We start from the raw sequence: 22090 nt of genomic DNA, 5'->3' as shown, positions 1-22090 counted from the left end.
CACGATCATACAAGGTAGAATTAGAAGATGGCCGAATATGAAGAAGGCATATAGATCAGCTGCGAGGCTGATTAGGAAATCTTCTCCATCATCAACCAGACTTGAAGTCACCCCAAAACTACCTTTCCTCAGAAAATAATAAAGATTTTGAATTCCCACCCACAGCTAGCTCAATCCTGGAAAGTCTGCAACCACACGCACCTGGAGAACTGGGAATCCAGTGTGGAGGCATCTGCAACCCAGTTCCAGAAGAAATAGCCATGTCCCAAGGGGAGTTCCAGCAGATTCCATTGGCTGAACAAGGAGCAGCAGCAGACCCAACTGGTCTGACTGCTGCTTCATCATGGACAGAACTGTGCAGGTTGGAGCAGGTTCATAAACGCTCTGCCAACCTGTGTGACTATGTTGGTTAGCCAAAGTTTTCCCATTGGGTAAAAGTTTAGCTGGGTGGGGAGAGCTGTTACATACTGAGCAAGGGAATAGTTCTCACTCCAGTCCACCTAACAGGCAGGAGTATACTTTAAAATGATTAGTCGAACCATCTGACAGCTCCTATAAAAGGAGAACTGTCAGGTGGGAGTTTTGCTGGGTTGTGTTCCTTAATAAAGAGTTGACTGTTAGCAGCATCTTCATTTCTTCCTTTCGCCCACAACTTTGAAAAAGGGAGGGGTAAGTAAGGGAAGGGAAGAGCCAGGGAGGGTAAGTATGCTGGCTTTATCCAAGAGGGGAAGGAGGAGAGAAAAGAAAGAAAGAAAGAAAGAAAGAAAGAAAGAAAGAAAGAAAGGAAGGAAGGAAGGAAGGAAGGAAGGAAGGAAGGAAGGAAGGAAGGAAGGAAGGAAGGAAGGAAGGAAGGAAGGAAGAAAGAAAGAAAGAAAGAAAGAAAGAGTCACCATTGCAATGCCACTATTGACCATTTTTCACACTTATGACTATTGCAGTATCCCAATGCATTTATGACAGTCGTAGTGTCCTGGGGTCATGTAACCTGATTTGTCTTTTGCAACCATGTGACAAGCAAAGTCACTGGGACCATCCAGGCCAAAAACGGGGCTGGAGAGGGCTTCAGGAGGCCGTCTAGGCCAAAAATGGGGCTGGCAGAGGACTTCAGGAGGTCCTCTAGGCTGAAAATGGGGCTGGCAGGAAGCAATCTAGGCCAAAAATGGGGCCCAGGGGGGTCTGTATGCAGCCACCATGGCCTCCGTTTTCACTGGCAGAGAGGGCTTCAGGAGGCTGTTCAGACCACAAACAGGGCTGGGAGAGAGTGTCAGGAGGCTGTCCAGGCTGAAAATGGGCTGGCAGAGGGCTTCAGGAAGCCATCTGTTGTGGTCCGCTAGGGGCCTGCAGATCTGGCAGCAGAGTGGGACAGTTTGGAGGAACATGGGCCAGTCCTAGAATCTGGGAAGGGCCCGCATGAGGGATCTGTGTCTGACACAGAGATGGGGCCAGGGCCATCTGAGAGTTATGTACTGACTCTGGAGCCTTCAGTAGCTGACTTCAGTGAGGCAGAGGAACAGGGGGAGCAGGGGGAGCTGCCAGAAGGCAAGAACAGTTAAGACAAAAGAGGTAACTTGAGAGTAAGGTTTGGAGATGATTGGCCCCTCCCATAAGACATAAAGGAAGAGCAAAGGGACATGTGCCTTTGCAGGAAGCAACTTTGTTAGTTCTGAAGCTCCATGTTGACTTTGTGCTCCTTTTGGCCTTGTACAGTTAATTGGCAATTTAGTCGTTGGCAGCATTTCAAGGAAGATAAAGGTGGGTGCTTATCAGCCTTATTCCAAAAGACTGTGGCAGACTTCTGTTGGACTATTCATAAACTGTTTGGGACTCATTATGGGCTGTGAATGCATATAATTCACAGCTGTTGAAATTTTTAAAAAGGGTTTTTGGGAACAGTGTGTGATTGTTACTGTCTCAGGAACTGCCATCTAGGCAGAAAATGGGGCTTGCTGAGGGCTTCAGGAGGCCATCCAGACTGAAAATAAATCCCCCGACTTGGGCCACCACAGGTGCTCCTGACACAAGTGATGTTGAGCTAGCCACGCCCACCTCAGCCATGCCCCCCCCAAGGTTAAACACAACCTTGATGTGGCCCTGAATGACATCAAGTTTGAAACCCCTGATGTAGAACTTTGTGGAATCCCAGGAGATATTGCAGACTACACAGAAAGCTTTATGAGCAGAAAAAAGTGCTCAGTCAAATATAAACTGTCAAGTATTTTTTCTTTAAGCCTGATATTGTTATTACAAAGAGATTAAGATAAATTGTTTAAGAAGGTAATATCTATTATGATTGGATACCCTGTGCTCTGGGACAGATTTACCATTTGAATATTCATTTTTCTGCTCTGAATAAAATTATCTCAAAAACATTATTAAGCCCTGACATGGATTTTGAAAAATTGCATATGATTGGGGGTAGCAAGGAAACTGCATGTACCTAAAGCAAATACAAGCATAGCTCAGGTGAAGATGGTATAACATTTATTCACATCCTCTTACCAAACGCTTTCTCACTGGATTCATTTTAAAGCCCATAATTTTATTTTATCAAATACTTATAGCAATTGAAGAGTAGACTTGAATACAAAACATTTGTGATTAGTGCAAGGCATATACTTATATTTTTGAGATAGCAACAAAAGGTTGTCTAAATTAGATGAAAAAAGCTGCAAATTTAGTCCATATAAGGGAAAATCAATGGCATGAGATTTAGAAAAGCTATCCGTTCAAGAATTTAGTAAGCAAATATACAATCTTAGACATTTAAGTACAAATCCTTTGACAGTGTCCAAAGAATACGCAAATATACATATTTTATTTGGCCCATTGCAACAAAGTGCAAATACTCATTTACAAATTAACAGATTAACAGAGTTGGAAGGGACCTTGTAGGTCATCTAGTCCTACCCCGTCAAGCAGGAGACCCTACCTCATTTCTGACAAATGGCAGTGCAATCTCTTCTTGAAAGACTCCAGTGATTAAGCTCCCACAACTTCAAAAGGCAAGCTGTTCCATTGGTTGATTGTTCTCACTGTCAGAAAATTTATCCTTATTTCTATGTTGAATCTCTCCTTGATCAATCTCAATCCATTCTTCCTTGTCTGGCTTTCAGGTGCCTTGGAAAACAGCTTGATACCTACCTCACTGTGGCAGCTCCACAGATATTGGAACACTGCTATCATGTCTCCCCTGGTCCTTCTCTTCACTAGACCAGTCATGCCCAGTTCCTGTAACTCTTCTTCATATGTTTTAGTCTCCAGTAGCCTAGTCATCCTGGCTGCTCTTCTCTGCACTTTTTCTAAAGTCCCAACACCTTTTTTATAGTGTGGTAACCAACACTGGATGCAGCATATCTTGATTGTATCCCTCTGTTAATGCTACTTAGGAGTGTGTTGGCTTTTTTGGCTGCCACTGCACATTGCTGGCTCATATTTAGCTGATTGTCCACTAAGACTTCAAGATCCCTCTCACAGTTACTGCTGTTAAGCCTGGTTTCACCAAATCTATATGTGTACTTTTGGTTTTTCTTCTCTAAATTAAGGATTATAAAACAGAAATAATATCTCAATGAGTTTGCAAAATATTTTACCACATTGGAATGCAACACTTACATGTACATAGGTGTTGTGCCTCTGAGGTTTGAACCAGGTCAGTCAGCAGATGTAGGCTCGAGTGATGAGGAAGATCTGGCATTGAGATTTGAGCCTGCATTGCTGAGCGACGTTGAGAGGAGTCTGGGGGAGGAGGAGGAGTTGAATCTGAGAGATGAGCCTGATTTATTAGAAGTTTCTGAGGCGTCTTCCTCTTCTGGAACTCCCTCCCTGATTGCAACTCAGGTGTTAACTGTTAATCAGGAAAGTGTGCCAGAGGCTTCAAGAGATGATGAAACTGCCGGATGCTGGCTTGATGCTAGGACTAGGAGAAGATTGAGACGTCAATCTCAATTAGAAAAGAGACGTCCAGCCAAAGCTTAATTAAAGAGACTGACACGCCCCTTCAGGGGATATATAAGGAGCGTGTTAACGCCTCTCCCACACTCGAAGCAAAGTGGATTTTTAGTGCTTTTTGGATTCAGAAGAATATGTTTGAAGTGGCCGTCGTGATTTATGGACAATTCAGACTTGCCAGACAGATTCCAGGAAGACTGCCAAGGACTGTGAAAACAGAGCAGTTAACTCTTTTGGGTCTGGTTTTGTTTTACTTGAATACTTGAATTTTGGATTCTCACCTGTGGATACAGGTGAGACATAATACATAGGAATATAATAATTAAATTCAAATGATTAACACCAGAAAGACAAAACAAAATTATTAAGCAAGAAAATATCAAGAAAATACCTATCTGATCTTGCTGAATATAAATTACCAGGAACTAACAGATTACATCTCAAAGTACTAAAGTAGCTAGCAGATGTCTACAGACCAATCAGCCTAACATTAATACCTGGAAAGATACTGGAAAAGATAAAAGCCAGCACGGATTTGTAAAAAATCAGGCCAAATGAATCTTATTTCATTCTTTGACAAAGTGACTAAATTAGTAGACCAGCAAAGTGCTGTGGACATAGTACATTTAGACTTCAGTAAGGCATTCAACAAAGTACAACCTAGGTAAGCTATATATGTACACTAGGCAGCATCATCACCAAATGGCTGTAACTGGCTGACAAACCGTACATAACAAGTAGTCCTTAAGGTACTACATCTACATGGATGAATGTAAGCTGTGGGGTACCACAAAGTTCCATCTTAGGCCCCGTATTCTTCAATATCTTCATAAATGACTTAGATGAGGGAATAGAAGGGGAACTCATCAGATTTATAGATGACACTAAGTTGGCAGGTAGTCAACATCTAAGAAGACAAGCTCAGAATCTAAAAAGATGTTGACAGACTTGAGCAATGGGCACTATGCAACAATATGAAATTTAATGTGAGGAAAAACAAGGTTTTAGATAGGAAAAACCAAAGTACATATAGATTAGGGGAAACCTAGCTCAAAAACCTAACTGTGAGAGGGAATTTGGAGTCCTAGTGGATAATCACTTAAACATGAACAAGCAGTGTGCAGCAGCAGCCAAAAAGGCTAATATAATCCTGGGTTGTATAAACAGAGGTGTGGAATTAAAATCACATGAAGTATTAGAAATCCTTTATAAATCCTTAGTAAGACCAGGGCTGGAATACTGTATCCAGTTTTAATCACCACAGTACAAAAAAGATGTTAAAACTTTGGAAAAAGTACAAAAACGAGTAACTAAGATGCTAAAAGCCTGTAACAAAAACATGAAGAACAGTTGCAGGATTTGGGTATGGCTAGTCTAGAGAAAAGATGGACTAGGGGTGACATGATAGCAGTATTCCAGTATTTAAGTGGCTGCCACAAAGAAGAACAGGTTAATTTATTTTCCAAAGAACCAGAAGGCAAGACAAGAAACAATGAATTGAAATTAATCAAGGAGAAAATCAATCTGGAATTAATCAACCTAACATTGAGAACAATTAACCAGTGGAACAGCTTACCTTCAGAAGTTGTAGGTACTTCATCACTGGAAGTTTTTAAGCAAAGACTGGATAGCCACCTATCTAAAATGATATAGGGCCTCCTGATTGAACAGAGGGTTCAACTAGAAGACCTCCAAGGTCACTTCAGATATATTGTGATTGGTTACCGTAGCTTAATAAATTATAAAATGTAATATAGTTAAGTTGTGATTTTGTCACAGAAGCAAAACTCTATGTAATTTCCAGATAATTTTCCAGTCTACATTTTTAATTAATATTCAGCTAAATCTACCCTTAAACTGAATCAGTTGTATATTAATATTCCATTATGTTTCTAAAGGTATATCAGTACATCAGAACAACTAATAACAGGGACTTTCGGCTGATGTCACGACGAGACTAGAAGCAGTGAATGGAGGTCTCTGTTCCTGTGCTGGCTTTTTGCCATTTGTGGGCTCTGGATGGAGCCAAAAGCCACCTTGTAGGGGTGGCGAAGCTAAGGAGAGGTGCCCAGTGAGGTTCTGGGGGAGAACGCAACTCCCCAGTGGAAGCCCGGAGCTTGCTCTCTACGCCACAACAGAGAGAAGAGCAGGCCAAGATGGCCATTTCAAAGTTGGGACAGCTGATAACCATCTAAGCACACTGCTGGAGCAGAGATTTGGAACAGTGCTTGAAGAAGGGTGAGAAGAATTCACTTTATTTTTACCTACCCCAAAAGGCTATAACAGAGAAGATATATAAAGAATTGTATCAGCGGTGGTTTGGAAGATAGAAGAAGAATTGGGAAATGTAAAGAACTTAAACTTTTAAAATTGTAAAAGCAATTAATTTGGAAGAACATTAATCTGGAATTGGTGATTAGGCAGGATTTGGTATGGGAAGGCATTTATCTGAATTCTGGAAATAATTGTTCTAAAAGAGAAATAATTTGATTTTTAAAAATTGATGAAGCTAATATAAAGAAACAGAAAAAGGGTGGCTGTGAAACCAGATTAAAAGTGTCACCTTTTGATGAAAGAAACACCCCGCAGATCTTTTCAAACTAACTATTTAATCAAAAGAAGAAAATAAAAAGGAATAAAAGAAAGACACTACAATAAGCCCCTGGAAGCTGAGTAAGAAATACAAGAGGACATTACCCCTGGAATTATTGGTGATTTGGATTGATTAAAATTGGGAAATAAAGATCTGAAGACATTGACACTAAAAAGAAAGAGACACTGGTTTAAATAAAATAAAACTTATTGGATATTAGATAATAGGAATAATAAGTATAAAGATGAGTGACATATGTAAACAAATAAGCATGGACCTTCAAGCTGTGAATGAGATGTGGGACAGAATTTTGGATCTATGCACTAAAATACAGAATACAGAGAAAAATTCAGAAATGGTGATGGTAGCAGAAGAAAAAGAAGAAAGAACAAAGAAGGGGGAGGAGCTAGAAGAAAGAGAAACCAGAGAAACAGAACAAAAGGAACAACAAATAAGAAAAAACAGAAAAAGAAATTGAACTTGAGATATTAATGATAGATATAATAAACAGGGCGGGGATATATTGAGTCTGGAATAAATGAAATGATTAGGAAATCACAGAAAGGAGACCAGAAGATGGTGAGGACAAAATTTGAGAAATGGGAGAAAAAATATCAGAAAATGATGAAGAATAGATTAAGGGAAAAAGCCAAAAGATGAGATTGGTAAATAAGCAAAGAAATGACGAATTAATATAAAAGAGAAACTTAGAAACGATGGTTAGAAATAGAAAAGAGGGGGACTCCATATGAAGAGGTATTTTAGTAGTAAAACATATATAACATACTTGGAAGAATTTGGATTAAGAATTAGAATAAAAATAAGAAGGGATAATTAAAATGGAATAGGCATGAAAATATAATAGATCAATCAAGTAAAGTAGATTAATATTTATGGAAGATATAAGTGACTAATATTTAGGATATGAAATGAAATGTAATGTGGAGCCCGAGAGAGAATAGGTATAACCATATAGTAGGATTATATTTTTAACAAATATATATTTTGTTATTCATTTGTATAAGATAATGAGGATACAAAGTATTAAGTTTGATATTATTGGCTAAAATAAAATATATTTGTGTAAAAATGAGAAATTAGAGGGAATGGAATATATAGAAAATAAAACATATGCAACAGTGGCAAATGTAATATTGGGGGGATATAATAGGGGATAATATAAATTAAAATGAAATTTTGAATGATCAATAAAATGGTAAAAGAATAAAATTTGGTAAGAGATAATAACGTGATGTTAGAAAGTTATATTTGTGACTATGGATATACACTGTAATTATAATATCTCTAGTGAATTATATATTTTGTTACTTATTCGTATAAGGTAATGAGGATATATTGTTATAAGTTTTATATTATTGGCTAAAAGAAAATGAGATGGTGAAAACATATGTAACAATGGTAAATGCAATATTGGAAAAGGGATTCAATTAGAGATAACATAAATTAAGACAAAATTTTGAATGATGAATGAAATGATATGAATAGATTAAATTATGAACATGTTGAACATAAGAATATATGATTAAGGAAGATAGAGATTGACTAAAAATAAAGAAACTGATATAAAGTAATTTATGAGAATATAACTTGGTAATAGATAATGATGTAGTGGTAGAAAGCTGTATTTGTGATGAAGGATATGAGTGATTTAAAATGTAAAACACCTGGAACCACACTGTTCTCTAAAGATGTATTTAAATAATTAAAAAAATAAAAAAACTTTTCTAAAAAAAGAACAACTAATAACGGTTTATCATTTTCTTCTTTTTCATTATCAATAACTAACAGACCAGGTATCTAATATCTACCTTGTACTTTTTCAGTACAACAGGATTGTAATGTTTCTATTGTTCTTAACATTATATTAGGGAAGCTATTCAAATACTGCTTTAATTTCATTTGTTTTAATCAAAATATAGTTGTAATGTTAATGATATAGAGCATATTAAGATGTCAGAGTTATTATTATTATAATTACAGCAGCATTAACTTAATACACTGGATTAACTTTTACCTGTGAACGTTTTAAATTATTAGATACTTACCAGCCCCAAAAGATTCAACTGGAACTGCAGACCCTGGCTTTTCTTTTCGTGCTTGGATTAAATGATTTACTGTTTTCCAGTCAGTGTTTAAATCCTCCATTTTTTTCTGAAAGAAAACAAATATTTAAGTCTAAAAAACACACGGTGGCTGGAGATTTTTTGCAGCGAAAATTACTGACCTCTGGCTTTGCTCTGCTTTTCCAACATGCTGCTGTGGCTGCATTCTAGGCGCTGGCCCCGCAGGTTCATGAGCCAACTGCACCAAGCAAGTCCGAGCAGAGTGATGCAGCAGTCAATGGGATGAGCCTGCATGGCTGGTGCCTAGAATGCGGTGGCGGTGAAGCATTGGAGAAACAAAGCAAAGCTGGACTCCAGTTGCACTGAAAAAAACATACAGCATCTGGATGTTTTTTGGAGCGAAAATTACCAACCTCTGGCTTTGCTTGCTCCGCTTCTCCAATGCGCTGCTGTGGCTGCCAGTGATTGTTGCACATGCACACAATGTCATGCATTTGCAATAAGGATTGACTGGGCAGGGAACAGAGGAGCGGGCAAAGAGGAGCAGGGGCAGCCAGGGGCCTGTTTTACTGGTTCTCCAAACGAACGGGAACAGTAATGAACCAGTAGAATCCCACCTCCAGCACCCCCCTGCTGCCTCTTAGTGCCCCCTGCTGGCCCCCTTGCCTCTTAGCGCCCCCTAAGGCATTCCCCCACCAGGGGACAGTAACTCCCACTTTGGGAACCACTGGTCTATCCCTTTTCTTTGTTTCTCTTCCTTTCTTTCCTTTTTTTCTTTCTCTCTCTCCCTCTTTCTTTTCTTTCTTGTCTCTTCCTTCTGTCTTTCTCTTTTTCTCACTTTCTCTCTCTTTTTCCCTCTTTCTCTCTCTCTTTCTCTCTCATTTCTTCCCTCTTTCTCTTCCTCTCTCTCTCCCTCTCCCTTTCCCTCTCTCTTTCTCTTTTCTTCTCTCTCTCTCTATCCCCTTCATCCTTCCCTCTCTCCTTCTAAAGCTAGGAGACCCACCTGAAACACACACACACACACACACACACACACACACACACACACACACTTCCAATGAAGTACTGTTCAAGCACCCAGCAGTGAAGCTCGTTACAATGGTTCTTCCTGGCCAATCTCCCAGAGTCCCAGAGACTGAGTGCAATTGTCTGTTCATACCTGGTCCTGCACTGCCCGGAAAAGCCGGCAGGCAAGGTTCTGGGTCCAACAAAGGGGCCACGGGTGGGACTTCCTCCCTTCCCTCTTTTGGGGAAAGGAAAGGGCTGGGAACTTCAAGCAAGGCATGCTCTGCAGCCTCGCCCCTCCCACCAGCAGCTCTGGGCTAGGCAGCGGTTTGGCTTTCCCAACTGCCTGCAAAACTTATCTTCCTCCCATGGCTGGTGGCAGAGGGGAAAGGTGAGCCAGACAGGGCAGAGCCATCGCCACTGGGCTACCCACCAGTCCACATCTCATCCCTTGCTCCAATTCTCTGCAGCTGCTGGGCCTTGCCTGCTAGGGCGGGGGTGCAGGAGGCAACCAAGAAGCACGAGGCTATGCTGCCCACATTGCCCCTTTGCCATCGCTCCTCCCTTGCTGGGCTGAGTGTTTTAGCCAAGTGCGGGCCGCCACTGTGAGAACAGTGTGAGCTTCATGGGCTAGTGGATAAGGCTGATGGCGGGGAAGGAAGATCAGCACTGGCAAGGCTTGATTCACACCATTCTCACAGTGGTGGCCTGCATTCAGCCAAAGCGCGCGGACCAGCAGGCGGCAGAGGGAAGGGGTGGCAGGCAAAGAGGCGATACAGGCGGCATAGTGTCACTCCCCCACCCCCGCCCCAGCAGGCAAGACCCAGCAGCTGCAGAGAATCAAGGTCGGGGGGCAAGATACAGGCTGCTGGGGACCCAAGCCATGATGGGTCAGCCTTGGCTCGCCTTGCTCTCTGCCACCAGCAAACCAGGCAAGCTGGAGGCTGGGGATAGTGGGGGGGAGAAGCTTGCTAGGCTGCAAGTGCCACATGGGATGGAGCCGTGGTGCTAGTGGCTAAGCAAGGCAGACAGGGACAGTGGGGGAGCAGCTAGCTAGGCCATGAGCGCTGAGGGTGGCAGAGGCATGGCAGTGGCGGCCTAGGCCAGCCCGGGAGTCTGGCCTCAACCACGACTTATGGCAGCAGTGGCGGCAAGGGTGAGGGTGGCAGCGGTGGTGTGACAATAGTGGCCTAGGCCGGCCCGGGACTGGAATCAAGAGTCGACTGGGACTTGTGGCAGCGGTGGCAGCGAGGGAGGTGCCAGTGGCATGGAGGTGGTGGCCTAGGCTGGCCCAGGACTGGAATCAGAAGTCAACTGGGGGTTGTGGCAATGTTGGTGGCAAGGGCAAGGATGGCAGTGGTGCTACAGTGGTGGCCTAGGCTGGCCCGGGAATGGAATCAGAAGTCAACCAGGGCTTGTGGAGGCAAGGGCAAGGGTGGCAGCAGTGGGGTGGTGGTGGCCTAGGATGACCTGGGACTAGAATTAGGAGTTGACCGGGACTTGTGGTGGCGGTGGCATAAAGGGTGAGGGCGGCGGTGGTGGCACAGTGGTAGTGGGCTAGGCCAGGCCGGGGCTGGAATTGGGAGTTGACTGGGGCTTGTGGCAGCAGTGGCGGCAAGGACAAAGTCAGTGACAGTGGCATGGTGGTGGCAGCCTAGGCTGGCCCAGGAGTTGGGATTCAACTGGGGCTCGTGGCAGCAGTGGCATGTAGGTGACCGAGGCTTGCAGAGTCTCACTCACCTAGGGAGATCACAGATCAGATGGTGGAAGGCAGACAGTAATGGCTGGTGGCTGGGCTGGCAGTGATGGCACATGGCTGAGATAAGGAGGGGCGGGGTGAGTGGGGGAGGAATGCAATCAGTTATTGTTGCGCATGTGCACAATGTCACACATGTGCGATAAGGACTGACTGGGCAGGGATCAGAGAAGCGGACTGGGCAGGGAGCAGAGAAGCGGGCAGAGAGAGGCAGGGCCAGCCAGGGGCCCAATTTACTGGTTCTCCAAACTACCAAGAATCATAACAACAGGTTCTACCGAACTGGTCCCAACCGGTAGAATCCCACTCGATACTATTATTGTCTCTTTCACTTCTTCATCTTCCATCTTAATATTTAATAAATAGCTATTTATTCTCTTTATTAATTTTTCATCTGTCCCTGTTAACAAATGATCTATTTCTGTTAGTTCTTTATGGAAACCATACATTATGACATCCTTCTCATATCTAGATTGTTTCTGCAGATACGACCCCCATGTTATCTCAATCCCTTGATCACTCAGTTCCTGTTTGTTTTAAGTTCCCTCTTCATTCGAAATATCTTGATATCTGGTAATATTCTGCATATCAATAACATTTGGGTAAATCAATGCTTCCATTGTGGAGAACTAGACTGGTATTTTCAAATAGTGTTGTTCTTTAATTTTCTCCCATACTAATAATAGTGCATTCCTAATATAATGTCTTCGGAAATAGCTTTGTATTTTATTTTTTCCATACCATAAAAAAGCATGCCAACCCAGTTGAAGATCATGTCCCTCCAAGGTCAATAGTCTTTTGTTCCTCAAGCCAATCCATTCTTTCACCCAAGTAAGTATCGAAGCCTCATAGTACAATTCCCAAACTTCTTTAATCATTACACACCTTGCCATTAATTGGATTCCTAAATATTTAGCTTTCTTAGCTATCTGTATTCCTATCTTCCTTGTCAGTGTTTTTTTCTGGGTATCTGTAATATTTTTGATTAATATTTTAGTTTAATTTTTATTTTCAATTCTGCAATTTCCCCATATTCTTCCATTTTTTAAATTAATTTAAGTCCAATTTCTCATGGATCCTCCAGAATAAAAACCAATTCATCTGTAAATACCTGTAACTTATACACTTCCTTTCTTATCTCCATACCTTTAATTTCTTTATCTGGTCTAACACTTCCAATGTTAATATAAATAGTAAATAGTATAGGTTATAGCTAATCCCCTAATATATGCCTTAGCAGTATCCCATACATTTCACAAGTTTCACAAGAAAGTTTTACAAGTTTATTTCCTATTCTCTTTGGGGGGGAAAGTCCATTTCTCTTTCCATAGTTTGTATAAATTCCTTATCTTTTAATATTGATTGATTCATTGCCCATTTCCATTTTTTCTTTTGTCCTTTCCAATTAACTCTCACTGGATTGTGATCTGCCCAAACACTTGCCTCTATTTCTATTTCTTGAACATTTGACTTTAACTCCAGTAACATCCATAAGATTTATCTCCCTTCATACATCTTGAATACCTGTTTCTTCCACCATTTTGAAAAAAAGTCTTTGGAAGTATTTTCTAGCTTTTTTGCTTATTTTACTGCTTTTATCATCAAGTTCTACCTCTACAATTATGTCAAAGTCTCCTACCACACAAATATTTTCATATTCCAATTCTGTAATTTTTTTGTGTAATTTTTCATAAAAAATTTCTTGTTTATTATTTGGTGCATATATTGCTACTAAAAGTATCCGCTTATAGTTACCTCCACCGTTGTTACCTCCACCATCAAAATTCTCCTTTCTTCATCTGGAAAGATTTGTCTAGCATTTGTTTATTTAATATATAAGGCCACACCTCTTTTCTTTTGCTGTGCTAGTGAAACATATAATTTCCCAATTTTAGAATATTCCAATAGTTTATTATATTGCTTTTTTAATGTGGACCTCTTGAAGACAAATTAAATCTAGTTTTAGCTTTTTAAATTTGTTAAAAGTCCTTTTCCTTTTCATAGGAGAATTCAGTCCATTTATGTTACTTGACAATAATTATATTTTTCTTCCAAATTTTTACTTGTAGCTAGCTCTTGTTCTAGTCACTCTTTTTTCTCTCTGATCTTTTATCTTTATACCTACTCATTCTGCTTTTTCCTTTAGTTCTGTTTCATCTTTTTGTTGTGCATTCCCTCCTCTTGATGCTTCCTCTTGTTTTTTATCATCTACTTCTTCTCTCTTTCTTTTTTCCTCATATGATCCAAATTGCTCATCATTGCTCTGATTTCTTTATGCTATCCAGTCTATATCTTTGTTCCATCCAGGTCACTAGTATTCCCTCGGGTATCGCCATCTGAAATTTACTTCATGTTTAATTAACTGTGTTGTCAAAACATGGTATTGTTTTGTCATATCTCTTACTTTTCTAGGGATCTGTTTCAAAATTACTATTTCTCTCCCTTTGTATTTCAATGGGTCATCTTTGAAGTATTTCCATTCTTATTGCCTTCTTAGTAAATCTCACATGTACTTCTCTGGGAAGTTTATTTCTTGATGCAAATCTTGTATATACTCTAAATATTTCATCCATCTCAGACAGCATCTCCTGCTTGTCTATCTCCAGAGCCTTTGCCAATAGTTCTGCCATTATCTCTGCAAGGTTTTCTCCTTTCTCTTCTTCGATATTCTGGAACTTCAAGAAGTATTCAGCTTCATCCATCTCCAATGTAATTGCTATTATTATCCATATTTTCCACTCTTTTCTCTGTTTGTTCTGATTTCTCTTCTATTTTCTGGATCTGTTGTTCATTTTTAGTTATTATTTGTTGAATATTTTCCATTTTATCATCCATCTTTTCCATTCTTTCCTTCATATCTTCAAAAAAATTTATTGTAGCTTTTTGAACTGTTTGAAGCATTAATTTTAATTCCACTACATCGTGTTCACTTTTTCCTGCTGTAATATGCTATCAAAAGATTTTTAACTTGCTGAAGTGGATGCTGCAGCTGCTGCTGCTGCAGATGCATTATCCCCCTCATTTACTTAAATTTGAAGTGCTAGTAATTTTGAATGTTCTTAAAATCTTCAAGATAGCTCAACTATTATTCCAACATTTCCTCAAGCTCCCACCAATTTCTTTTTTTCAGTCTCCAAGTATTTCCACACTTTTTATTATTGTAAGCCAACAAAAAAGATTGCTTGTTGTCTTCAGTGTCTTTGAACACTAATCTTTTCTTCTCTTGTAATCCACTTAGGCCCACCAAGCCCCAAAGTTCAATCACACAGACTCATAAGTCTCCAGCAGGGAAGATCAAAAAGCCAGGAAAAGAAAAGAGAAACAAAACTTCCTTGCTATTTCTGTTTACTTTGTCTGTTTAGTTTTCATATAAGTCCAAGAGCTACACTTTTAAAAGGTTACAGTGTTTCACTCTCTGTCTCTGCTGTCCCATACAGTTTTATGGAGCAGGTGTTATTTGTAAAAAAAACAAGCTTATCTTCAACAGACTTTCAAGGTCATGCTTTCACAACTTTCACTTCTCTGTGTTTTCTCCACAGAAAACATTGTCACTGTTGTTCTATTTCTCTCCTTTCTCTCTCATTAGCTTCAATTATATTATCTGATCCAAAGCATTTCAAAAGTACCAGGGGTCAAAATTCATATTCCAAAAAGTTTTCAATATAGTTTATTATGTAGTTAGAGTCCCCAGTCTGACTTTCTTAGCTTTTAAACTTCTTTCTCTTTCTGGACAAATTGCTTTTCTCTATTTCCAGTTTTATAAATAGCTCTCAAGCTTGTTTGCCACTATTCTTGGAGGGTGGAAAACAAACAATTCCACCTCCTCTTCTATGAGTCCCACTTTCACCAAACTTACTTTAGGGAAAAGCTTATTCAAGTTAGAAAAGTCTCACCCAAATCAATCACACTGTTCCTCAATTTCTATGCTTCTTCCTTGATCGGCTGCCACAGTTTCGGTCAGGCATGCAATGGCCATCTTTTTCTTCCCGCTGGCTTGAGAGCTTCCTCCAGATCAAACAAGGAGTTTGCTATCTCCTTGTGATCGACAGAGTGTCCTGTCTATTTTCTTTTTTTTTTTAAACAAACTTTATTAATTTTACAAAACAATATACAGACAAACAAAGCATAGGGTATAATAACATAAGAGATCTTTTTCTGAAAAAACCAATAAGACATCTTATTTAAAGACAGAATAATTCCAAATTATCACATTTCCATATAAACACAATTTAATATATATATTTACCTTATCTATTCAACTTCATATCTTATCCCAACTTCTCTTTATTACTCCCTTTCCTTCTATTTATTCAAATTATATTTCTTTTACTTTAGATTGTATACATTTTTTATATCCATCTGTCTTATTTACAATTTCATTATTCTCTTCCAGCATTCTTCTTACATTCTTCTAAAATTTTATTAATTCAAACGTAGACATACAAAACACAAAACATAAACACCTAAAACTTCTTTTGGAAAGCGGCTTACCCCGGGTTACCTCTTTTTATGCAGACATAAATCAAATTCATACTCACTTAATATACTGTTTCATATCTTAATTAACATTCTGTATTTTCTATATATTTTCTCTCCTCTATTCACTCTCATAATTCTATTATATTTATTTCATCTCATTTTAAATAATTATACTTGTATCTTTTGTCTGTTCTCTTCAATTATCTATTTATCTTTACTTTCTAATACAATATTTCTCCTGTAATCACTGGTTGAAGTATGACAACTTTTTATCTTTCCCCTAAATTTGACACTTGAAATAATACATACTTTCCATACTGGTTCTGCTTAGCACAAAGTATTACATTTTGAAATAGTGAAACAACAATAAAAAAGGGATTGAATTTATAGTATAATCAAAACAATATTCCGTAGAGAAATAAACTCTTACTTTTAAACATTTTGTATATTCCCTTTAATACATTATTAACTCGTAATTCAATTTTCTAACTCAATTTCAAGTACTAATATCTACAATACAATCTTATATACTTTTGCAGAATCATATATTAAATTATAATTTACCCTTTGTCTCTGAAAATTTTTTTTTTTAATATCTTGTTTTAAACCTTTATGGCTTCTCTTCCCTTTTTCCCTTCCTTTCTTATCAATTCTAGTCTTTTTACCCCCCCCCCCTCCCCATCTCTCAAATTCCACTTTTTTGATTTTCCCTCTCTGTAGTGTTTCTCTTTTCTGTTGCTTTCTGGCATTGTATTGATTTTTCATCTTATTTTCCCCTTTCTTGGTTGCTTTTTTAGGTTCTGAATTCTGCATTTTCTTTCCCCCCTTATTCTTTTCAGCTATGATTTTTTGTCCATTAAATACTTCCTCTTGAATGTATTGTCCATTAAAGATGGCTTCTCCTTCTTCATCCCAACCCTCTTGTTCTTTTATTTCTTGGTAAGTAGAAATCACCATTTCCAAAAAACAAAAGATAGATCCAAGAGAGTCCTTGCCTTCTTGTTTATCTTGTTGTAGCTTTTGAAATTCCGTTTGTAATTCTTGAACAGATGATGGCATTTTTATTATTATTATTATTATTTAAAAGAGCAACCCAAATGTTTCTAGTCTTTCAAGAAATAGTTCCCCAAAAGTCACAAAGTCACAAAGCAATCCAAAACAAAGCAGACTGTTCCATTAACACTTTCTTCTTCTTCTTTTTGTTTTTTCCCCCTTCCTCCTGGGGTGAAATTCAATTAGACCATTTCAAAATAATTTTTTAGAAGCCTTATTGTCATTAATTTCTAATCTTATAAACTTCAAGCAGTCTTCTTCAATAAAGTCTTAGAATAATTTTTTTTACCTCTTCCTTTCCACTTATAGCAATAAACTTTTAATTTTTAATTCCAATGTTCCAAAATCTTTTATCCCCTTGGCTTTAATTTTTAGGTTTATTTACCTTCTTAGCCCAAGCAGGTTTTCCAGATTTCCATCAGCTACTTCCGTAGGGAAGGAGAGTGAAAAGAAATAACTTTCACTTTCACTTTCTACTGCCGCTTACACAGTCTTTCTGGGAACAATATAGCAATAGAAAGGCAAATTCCAGGTTTTAAGGGCTCCTCTTTGTCCCAGCTCAGCCAAAGAAAAAACTTTCACTTTCTTCCTCCTGCACTTTCTTATCCAGCTGCAGCCTTCTTTGTGGTGACCATTGCTGACCGCCACTCCACCGCCTTGGGAAAAGGGGGTTTTGCTGGCTGGGGAGGGGGTCTGCAACACCCCCAAAACCCTGTCCGGATCCCCCCTGTCTTCAGCTGCCTCTACAGGGCAGCTATATTCCCCAAATCCACCTGGATCGGGGGCACCTCAGCAGCAAGCGCAGCAGGGATCGCACAGAATTGCAAATCCCTGCTGCTGCCGAAGCCTTGCAAACCGGAAGTCCAGAGTGTCCTGTCTATTTTCATCACTCCTCCAGGGTAACTTCAGTCCCTTGGAACCTCCTAGCAGGTTGAATTCAGCGTGATCCCATGGAGCCCCGTGGATGTTGCAGTGATGTCAGCCCCACCTCCAGAAAGCATGCAGACTTTTGTCAAGTTTGATAATATTAGAGTGGAACAGAAGGGCCACAAAAAATAAATAAATTTGGCAATAGTTGTGGTATAAAAATATAACCTTTACTTTTCCCCCTTTCCATATAAAGTCCACTAACTGTTTCTGTTTATTGGCATATGAAGAAATTTAGGACGGAAAAGATAAATATAAATAGAAAGGACATCTCTTTTCCTTCCTAAATTCCCTAATATTCCCTAATTCCCTAATAAATGGAATTCTTTCCTATTTCTTTCACATAGTATCCAAAGAGTATATATATCACTTTTTTGTCTTCTGTGATGCTCATATTATAGAATTTTACTTTACTTTTGACCCACCAAAGTCAAACAAGTTTTTAATTTAAGAAATTAATAAATAATTTTACTGAAAGCATAATTTTTATTTCTTTGTAGTGTCACGGGCTCTGAATTTTTAATAGTTTCAAACAGATCACATCAAGGACAAGTATCATGCAGTAATGAGTATTACTAAGATTGTTTCGTTACCATTACTAGTTGAGTAGCTGGTTTTTCTTTATATAAATGACGCCCTTTAGACAAAATTCCTTCCACATCTGGCTGTTTACATTTTACAGTTGCTTCAATTCCCTGAAAAAACAAAAACAAAAGTAGGGCAGATTAGCTGTATTCTGAACAATTAAAAAAAGCATAGTTTGAAATTCCCCAAGATGTTGTATTCTGGATAGATTAGTTTCTTGTTATAAGTAGTAATAAAAAGTGTTTAGCAAAAAGATTTTTTTTAAAAAAACTGAAGCAACAACAGTCCCTATGTCTCAGTGACTGAATGTTACAGAACTAAATCAAAATAAAATTCATACATGAAATAAGATATATTTTTTAAAATATTGCATAAAGCAGACTTTTCAGAGATGACCAAAGACTCTTACATCAACTAATATTTTCTTAGCTAAAAACATATCTTTTTAAATAATTTTTTTACAATTTTTATTTGTTTTACTAATATAATATTTGAACAGTGTGTTGTCTGGGTACAATTATTTTTAGGCAATTATAATCAAGGTGTTTACAATAACATGCATCACAATAACATTAATACTGTAATAACAATATTTTGTTTGTCCATTTTAACAAATTTCCATTTTAACACTTAGCCTTTTTGTCCCTTTTTTTCTAACTTCTGTTTTTATTGTCTAGCCATCGATAAAATAAGTCCCATGTCAAAAAGTATTTAGATTCTTCTTTGTTCTTAATAGAAAGCTATCCATTTTTGCACATTCTAATATTTTCTTAATTACCTTCCCATCTGTCATGATCTTATCACACGAGCATATACAATTCTAGCTGCAGTTAGTACATGTAAAATCAAGTATATAGTCTCTTTATCATACTTTTCTGGTAGAATGCCCAGTAGAAATATTTCTGGATTCTGGAAGAAATCACGGAAGAGCTTATTAATCAATATCTTAAAGGGAAAAATCTACCAGAAATAGCTGATGAAGAAAAAGACATTTTAAATGAAAAAATTTCTATAAAAGAAATTAGAAATGCAATTGGGAAATAGAAAATAAATAAGCCCCCTGGCCCGGATGGCATTCCATCAGAATTTTACAAAGAATTTTAGGAAATACTGGAGGAGCTAATGGCGGATTTGTACAATGAAGCGCTTGAATGCGCCAAAATACTGAAATCATGGATAGAGGCATATATAACGCTTATTCATAAAGAACAGACAGACCCACAACAAATACGGAACTATAGACCAATTTCCCTTTTAAATGTGGATTACAAGATGCTAGCTATGATAATGTCTGAGAGGCTAAAAAGGATATTAAGTAAAATCATCCATCCTGACCAGAATGGGTTTCTTCCGCATTGGCAGATGAAGACCAATAGAAGGATAATTTTGGACGTTTTAGAATTCTATGAAATGTACCCAAATAGACCAATGGCACTGATGTTCCTAGATGTGCAGAAGGCCTTCGATAATTTGAATTGGAGATTTCTTATCAATCAAATGATCAGCATGAAATTTGGCAAAAACTTTCTGGGATTTATCAAAACAATCTATAAGACAGAAACAGCAAAAATAATAATGAATGGAGAAATTATGGATACTTAGAGATAAGTAAGGGGGTGAGGCAAGGATGTCCCCTGGCCCCATTGTTGTACATATTAGCAGAAGAGGTATTATTGACACAAATACGACAGAACCAAGATATCAAAGGACTAAATCAGGCTTGTCCAACCCGCGGCCCGTGGGCCGAATGCGGCCCAGGTCGCCTCGTAATGTGGCCCAGTGCCCACCCCAACCTTCGTGCCAGAGCCAGAGAGGAGGAGGAGGAGAGGCAGGCGCGAGGTGGGGTGAGGCAAGCACCATGCCAAGCAGCAACAGAAAAGGTGGGCGCTGTCAGAGCGCCACCTCCTGTTGCCGCCACCGCCGCAGCTGCCGCCACCGCTGCCGCTTCTGCCCCCGCCGCCGCCACTTCTGCCCCCGCCGCCACCGCTTCTGCCCCTGCCACCGCTGCTGCTGCCCCCACCACTGCTGCCGCTTCTGCCCCCGCCACCACCGCTGCTTCTGCCCCCGCCGCCGCTGCCCCCACCGCTGCTGCTGCTTCTGCCTTCCAGTCCTGCCTCATCCAGCCAGGCCATTTGCAGGAGGAGAGGTAGGCGTGAGGCGGCGACTTTCTTTTCCCCCACCTGCAAAATTTGCCGGAAAATAAACAGTGATAAAAAAACCGTGATAAAAAATAAATAATTTTAATAAATAATAAATAATAAAAACATCTCACTAACTTCATTTCCAAATAAATTTAATATGTTAACTATGTTTTCTATGGTTTTTTTGGATGATCAGGTATCGTTACTGTTATTTTATTTTATGTGCGGCCCAAACCAAATTTTCTTCTTCTAATGTGGCCCAGGGAAGGTGAAAGGTTGGACACCCCTGGACTAAATATTAAAAAAGAGGAGTGTAAACTCCAAGCCTTCACCAACGATATGGTATTCATAATGGAAGGCCCAAAAGAAATAAGCATAAAATAGAAGAATTTGGAAAGGTGGCTGGGCTGAAAATTAATAGAGAAAAAATCAAATTAATAAAAAACTGCACAAAAAAACAAAATGAAGAATTAGCAAACACATTAGCTGTGCAGGTAGTAAATAAAGTAAGATACCTCAGGATCTGGTTGACAGCTAAGGGTTCCTCAATCAAAAAGGATAATTATGATAAATTGATAAATATTAAAATATTTAGATAATTGGGCCAGGATACAACTGTCCTTGTTAGGGCGGATTGCAATAATAAAGATGAATGTCTTACCAACGTTGCTATTCCTGTTCCAGACGGTGCCAGTCAAGTTAGGGGAAAAAATTCTTTAAAGATTTAAACAAACAAATTTCAAAATTTATATGGCAGAAGAAAAAAGCCAGGTTAAAATACAAATTATTACAAGATACTAGAAAGAAAGAAGGTTTTGGTCTTCCAGAGTTTGAATTATATTATCAGGTGGCAATAGCCACATGATTTAAAGATTGGATAAATCTTTAAAGAAGGATACTAACTTTAGAGGGTTTTAACCTACAACTTGGCAGGCATGCGTTTATCTGGGATGGAAAGAGTAAATACCACTCATACTTTCAAAGACATTGGGTGAGAGATGCCTTGTTAAATACATGGGAAAAAATAAAAAGGAATCATTATGTAAAGGTGCCATTATGATTATCAACAATAGAAGCAGTAATACATCCCAATGTTCTGGATTGTACCAAAATGATAAACTATAGTGATTTGCTAAATGAAAAAGAGGAATTAAAAACTAGGAACCAATTACAACTTCAGGGAACTGAGAGGATGGTGGCCCTATCTGCAAGTGCAAGCACATTACAGTAAGGATAAACAACAATTTGGCTTTTACACAACCCAGAAAGACTTAGATAAAATATGGAAGGGGGAAAAAATCAGTAAAATTTACAAGTATCTATTGGATTATAAAATGAAGGAGGAAACCATCAAAGAATGCATGATAATTTGGGCTAAAAATGTGTGCCACACTATTAACTTAGACCAGTGGGAACATATTTGGCAGATAAACTATAGATTAACAATGTCAGTCTCTTACAAAGAGAACTTATATAAATGTTCCATTACTGGCACTTATCGCCAGTAATATTCCCTAAC

The 22090-nt window shown here is 38.8% G+C and overlaps 1 protein-coding gene across 7 annotated transcripts in view; it reads right to left on the bottom strand.

Moving 5' to 3' along the window:
- The window catches only part of DMD (dystrophin), a 1342375-nt gene that overhangs the window by 602752 nt on the left and 717533 nt on the right, over positions 1–22090 (bottom strand). For all 7 annotated transcript variants that reach the window (XM_087938163.1, XM_087938162.1, XM_087938165.1 and 4 more), the window contains exons 48-49: positions 18439–18540; positions 8608–8713 (exon numbers count right to left, since the gene is read on the bottom strand). In XM_087938163.1, coding sequence (XP_087794289.1) covers positions 8608–8713; positions 18439–18540 — 208 coding nt within the window. The remainder of the gene's footprint in view (positions 1–8607; positions 8714–18438; positions 18541–22090) is intronic.

This window comes from Pseudonaja textilis, chromosome 8 (assembly GCF_049901715.1).
Source record: "Pseudonaja textilis isolate UNSWEBS1 chromosome 8, rPseTex1.2, whole genome shotgun sequence".
Classification (NCBI taxonomy): domain Eukaryota; kingdom Metazoa; phylum Chordata; class Lepidosauria; order Squamata; family Elapidae; genus Pseudonaja; species Pseudonaja textilis.
The sequence above is the reverse complement of the archived record's forward strand: the minus strand, read 5'-3'. Positions and strand labels throughout refer to the sequence as shown.